The 6,000-nt window shown below is 54.7% G+C and overlaps 1 protein-coding gene across 1 annotated transcript in view; it reads right to left on the reverse strand.

Annotated features, from left to right (window-relative positions):
- The window catches only part of LOC115095960 (VPS10 domain-containing receptor SorCS1-like), a 1,120,107-nt gene extending 1,114,582 nt beyond the window's left edge, over positions 1 to 5,525 (reverse strand). Inside the window, 1 exon segment of the mRNA XM_029610345.1 lies at positions 4,828 to 5,525. Within this exon segment, the coding sequence (XP_029466205.1) occupies positions 4,828 to 5,421 (594 nt within the window). The 5' untranslated portion in view covers positions 5,422 to 5,525.
- Between the last annotated feature and the right edge of the window lie 475 nt (positions 5,526 to 6,000).

Below are 6,000 nucleotides of genomic sequence, written 5' to 3' on the forward strand. Positions count from 1 at the left end.
GTCCATATTGACCGCAAATGGGACCCCCTTTCGACTTATGGACTTATGAACATAAACTTTTGCTCTGCACATCCCTACAAGCAAGCAACAAATTCCCCATGAAAATGGAGATACATGATATACAGATTGGGGTCATTTTGAGCGGTGTGGATAAGACCAAAGTTTGCAAGCCAGAATTTTCAACGTGCACTTATGGGCATAAGTTCTCTTTCAATCTTCAAAAGTATATCTGTGTGTAAAGCATGTGACGACTGTATGCTTATCCCCAGGGAGTATATGCATGAAAGAACAGGTGGGAGCAAGTTCACATGTATTTTCACACCTATTTAAAAGAGGCATTCCTGGCTGTGGAGTTAGGGCAGAGAAACCATTTGCATGCGCACTTTATAAACGTGAAAGCATGGGCGTAAATGCACGCATGAACATTTATACCTGCACCCATGTAGTTCTTGTGTATGCCATACGAGGGTTCACACTTACCTGCTGATTCTCAGAGCTGACTCAGGTGCATAATTATGGCTAATTCTGTTCATGCTTTGTGCATGCTGACTGCTGCCCTAAGCGCTATGTTATAAAACTGGGTTGTCTAGACTACCTGGAGAGCATGGAACAAAGCTTAGAGGTAGATCTTCAAAACATACACACGCGCGTACTTTTGTTCGCGCCACCGGTGCGAACAAAAGTACACCAGATTTTATAAGATACGCGCGTAGGCGCGAGTATCTTATAAAATCCGGGGTCGGTGCGTAAGGCTGCGCAAAATCTGCAGTCTGCGCGTGCCGACCCGCGCAGCCTGCCTCCGTTCCCTCCGAGGCCGCTCCGAAATTGGAGCGGCCTCGTAGGGAACTTTCCTTCCGTGTCCCCCCACCTTCCCCTCTCTTCCCCTATCTACCCCACCCCCCAGCCCTACCTAAATCCTCCCTTACCTGTGTTGGGCAAGTTACGCCTGCTTGAAGCAGGCGTAACTTGTGCGCGCCGCCCCGGCATCCCCCGGCACAGGCCTCAGTGCCGGGGGACTCTGGACCGCCCTCCCAGCCCACCCCCGAACCATCGCCATGCCCCCCGACCCGCCCCCTCCCGCCCCTTTTACGAAGCCCTGGGACTTACGCGCGTCCCGGGGCTTTGTGCGCGCCGGCAGCCTATGCAAAATAGGCGCGCCGGCGCGCGCAGGGGTTTTAAAATCTACCCCATAGTGTAGGTACCCACATTTGCACCTGCACGCTAGCAGATGTAAATGTGTGCATTTAGATTCATGTGCAGACTTGATTGATTTCAGAAAAGTCTGTTTGTACGGAGCTAGCTATACTTAAAGGAGATTTATTTATTTATTTCAATGTATTTATAATCCGCTCCTCCATAGTTCACAACAGGGTACAAGAAACACACAATAAAATAAACATTTCATCATAAAGATAACAAAAACCCATATTAAAAAAAAACCCCTCAAATAATACAAATCACAATGCACAGAGTCATAAGGCAATGGAGCTGGATGGGGCACATCCGAGGGTACTAAGGGAACGCAGAGAAGTCCTGGCAGTTCCGATGGCTGACCTTTCCAATGCTTCTTTAGAATTGGGAGTAGTTTTGGAGGACTGGAGAGACAGGTGGGTGTGGTTCTCATTTATAAAAGTGGAAGTAAGGAGGAGGCTGGGAACCACAGGCCAGTCAGTCTGATCTCTGCGGTGAGCAAATTAATTGAATTACTGCTAAAAGAGAGGATGGTGCAGTTTCTGGACTCCAAAGGATTGCAGGATGTGAGGCAGCAAGGTTTTACTAGAGGTAGATCTTGTCAGACAAATCTGATCCATTTCTTTGATTGAGTGACCAAAGAGTTAAATCAAGGGAGAGCCCTAATTGTAATGTACTTTGATTTCAGTAAGGCCTTTGACATGGTTCTGTGTTTGTGATTTATAGATAAATTGAGTGTCCTTGGAATGGGCCCTAGAGTCACTGATTGGGTTAGAAATAGGATGAGTGGGAGGCGACAAAAGGTATTGGCAATGGTAAATGGAGTTTACCCTGAGGTGGGAGTTGCTAGTGGTGTGCCTCAGGGATCGGGCCTTGGACCGGTTCTTTTCAACATTTTTGTGAATGACATAGCTGAAGGACTGTCGGGAAAGGTTTGTCTTTTTTGCAGATGATACTAAAATCTGCTGTAGGGTAGGTAGCTAGGAAAGCATGTAAACATGAGGAGGAATCCAGTGAAGCTCGAGGAATGGTCTGCTAAAAAAAAAAAAAATGCAGAGTAATGTATTTAGGCTGCAAAATCCCAAGGGAGAAATACAGTTCGAAGGTAAAATACTTCTAAGCAGAAAAGAAGAGCTGGAGGTGATTGTACCTGATAATCTTAAAGAGGTCAAACAGGGTGGATAAATCCATGGCAAAAGCCAGAAGGCAACTTGGCAGCATAGTGAGAGGAATTGTCAGCAGAAAAAGGGAGGTGATATTGCCCCTGTATAGATCTCTAGTGAGACCTCACCTGGAGACTGCACCTTCAAAAGGAAATAAACAGGAAGGAGCTGGTCCAGTGGGCGCTACTAATTTAAAATGGTCAGTGGTCTGCATTCTAAAGTGGAAGGGGCTAGACTTAAAGATGTAAACATGTACTCTCTAGAGGAAAGGCGAGATAGGGGAGATATGATAGAGACATTCAAATATCTCAAAGGTTTCCCTGCATAGGAGGTGAACCTCTTTCAACCAAAGGAAGGCTCTAGAAGCTGGGGCTCATGGGATGAGGCTGGAAGGAAGCAGACTCAGGAGTAATCCTAGGAACTATGTCTTTACAGAGGGGGTAGTGGATGCATGGAACCGCCTCTCAGTGCAGGTGCTGGAGACAAAAACAGTGTTTGAATTGGAGAAAGCAGGGCATAAACCCAGGGGATCTCCAGGGGAGTGATGGGAATTATAAAGCTAAATTAATTGGGAGGATGGGCAAACTAGATGAGCCACGGAGTCTTTTTCTGCCATCATGCTTCCTTCTATGTTCCTTCTTTTAAAAATAACCAGTATGCGCATAAATGGTTTTCCATGCCCTGATTCCACCCCCCTGAAAGCCCTCTTTCTTGTGCACACAAGAGTGTGCGCAAAGTTGCCTCTGCGCGTGCTTTTACAGGCACAAACCTCCCGACCAACTTTCAAAAATCCCTCCTTTGCACACATAAAACTGAGTTTTATGCCCTTAAACCCTTTGGAAAAGTCACCCCCCGCAGAATTCCTAAATGACGTGCACTATAAATGCGCTTTTATTTCAACAGGGGGAAGGCGGTAGGTAGGCAAGCCTACAAGGAATTAGAAATATAACTGAGCGGTTTCACGGCGCTCATAGGCGCCCAGGTGAACCAAACAGCCTCCTGCCATCAGGACTCTCTACAGAAAAAGGCAGGTGTCTGTCTGTGTGTCTGCCGAAGGCTGTACTGCTGGGCACAGTTAGGTCTGTCACCAAGCCCCCATCGGTGCTTCGCAGCTATTGCTCACGGTAATGGGCGGGCTCCTGTGCCAAATGATTTTAGAAACAGGGGTTTGACCACCATGCTCTTATTTATTTATTTTTTTTATCCACTTGCTTTCTGCAAACCTCGCAAATCTAATTGCATTAAATAAAATGCGTGCGGGGGGGGGGAGTTGCTAGCATGAAGCAGAGGTAGGAGCTGAGATTGGGCTACAAGACCTGGAGGGGATTACCGGTAAGGGGGGGGGGGGGGACCGACCACCACCTCCCAACCTGCCCCTTCCGTTAAGGGCGCTCTGTGGGCAGAGAGAGGGGCAGCTACTCAGCCGGCCAGAGCCCTTTCAAAGTTAGAGCAAGAAACTTAAAACAGAAAGTGCCTGGGGTTTAAGGCTTCGGAAGGCACAGGATATGGAAACTTATGTCTTTCCCGCATTAAAAATACACGGTTGCGATTTTCTGCAGGAGCAGCCTGCATTGCGTAATGATTTATGGGGCTAAAAGGATTTAAGGTTAAGTCACACGCTTCTGATTCAATTATTTGATTACGAAAGTCCTTTCGGATGTTCTGCCTGCTCGCAAGAGGACGGGACCCTCTGAAGGACGGCGCGGTGAGTGCAGATCGCCGCGCAGGCCGGGGGTAGCGCTGCGCTCCCGGGAGCGCCCTCCTTAGCGCTCGCTTAGTTCATACCTTGGAGAGCTCCCTCCTATTCCAGCGAAGTTTGAACCCCGGCCGCTCCGGGCACGGAGTTGGCCTTCACGTTGGCAGCTCCCCCCCCCACAGGGTCCGAGTCGGACCTGGTGCTCGCGAGGATGGGGGTCGGGGGCGGGACGTTTGGGACCCTTTGCTCGCAACCCAACCTCGAGGGGAGGCGAGACAGATAAAGGGGGAGCCGGGTTTCGGGAGGGGGGGGGGGCGTTTTTCCCGTGCACCCCTGGAAAGAGCAGACGATCTGCACGGTCCTGGCACCTTCGCACTGCATCTAATGCCGGCTCGGACGGAACCTGCTCTCTGCGGTCCATTGCACTATAGGGAGCCAAAGCTATGCAACCTCCCAGCGGAGGCAAAGATGGGACCAGCGTCCGGCTCTAAACTGCGGGTGGAGAAGGAAGATCTCCGCCGTGCGGGAGAGGTGCCCCCCCCCCCCACCCCACCCCCAGCAGCCTCTCCTCCCCCCTCCAGGGGGGGGGGGGCACTCGCAGCGCCGGAGGACGGCAAGCCCGGCTGCAGAGTTAAACCGCGACCGTCGGCAGAGCCCAGCACCGCCCGCCCTCCCGATGACCGGCACCGTCCACCCCTCCCCCCCCACCCCCTTCCCCAGGAGAGGAGAGTGCCCTCCCCTCCCCCCCCCCCCCCCCCCCCCCCCCCCGTTACTTACGCTGCTGTTGTGCCCGGACCAGTGCACCATGGCTTGATTGTGCGCCGAGTCCCCGGTCAGCGCGAAGGTGCTGCTGGTCAGCCTCAGCTCCTCCACCCGGAACCGGACCACCTTCTCCGGCTCTGCCCCGGCCGGATCCTGGCCCCCGGGCTCCTCGCGCCCTTCGCGGGGGGGCCGGGGCTTGCTCCTCCTCCGCCGGCGCAGCCTCTCCGGTCCGGCCGGCTCCCTCCCCTGCCCGCGGGCCGGCGGCGGGGGGCGGGCGGGGGGCTGACCGTCCGCCCCGGGGGATCTGCTGCTCTCCTCCGGCAGCTCCTTCGCGCCGGGGCCATCGGCGCTGTCCGCCCGACGGGGACGGGGATCCCGACGGCTCCGCTTGTCACCTCCTCCCCCCCCGGGCGGAGATGGCCGCTCCTGCTCTCCTCCGCCGGCCGGGGGCCAACTCCAGAGCCCCCGCTGCTGCTGCTGCGGCTGAGCCTGGCCCCGGCAGGAGCGGCAAGTGATCTCGGCGCCGCCGAAGCCCTGCGTGGAGAGCCACAGCCACGTCCCGAGCAGCGCGGCGTGCCAGCGCGGGCTCAGCCCGGCAACTTTCCCCATCGCTTTTAGCGCACGGAGCGAGAGAGCGAGCGCGCCCGTCCTGCCCCGCGCTCAGGCAGAGAACTCCATGGGAAGTTTGGCGGGAGCGCTGCCGTACGGATGCGATCTGGGGGGGGGGGGGGGGGGGGGAGCGCCTTCCCCTCCCCACCCCCTTCCTCCTCCTCCTCCTCCTCCCCTCCTCCCAGGGCTGGCGATGCCGATCGGGGGGTTTGGATGGAGGGAGCCACCAGGCGGGGGAGGAGCCGAACGGGGGAAAAGCTGGCGGAGATTTTAGCGCACACCCGCAGGAGCTCTCGGCGGGCCAGCGCTTCTTACTGGAGGGTTGGGGGGGGGGGGGTCTCCGCCAAACTTGTGAGCGTCCCCCGACCCCCCCTCAGGTGGGCACCTGCCACAGCAGCATCCTAGGGAAGAAGGCAGATACTTAATGTACCTAGGATGTAGCTCGATGCGCGCAGGTCCTGTCTCTGTACAGTGCGCGCACATTCAGATCTCGGTACGTATTTTATTTTATTTTGTAAACGGCAGAGAGGGAGAGGCGGAAAGCTGGGCGAGCCACGTGGGCACAGGCTGGCAGAGGGG

Source organism: Rhinatrema bivittatum, chromosome 7 (genome assembly GCF_901001135.1).
Source record: "Rhinatrema bivittatum chromosome 7, aRhiBiv1.1, whole genome shotgun sequence".
Classification (NCBI taxonomy): domain Eukaryota; kingdom Metazoa; phylum Chordata; class Amphibia; order Gymnophiona; family Rhinatrematidae; genus Rhinatrema; species Rhinatrema bivittatum.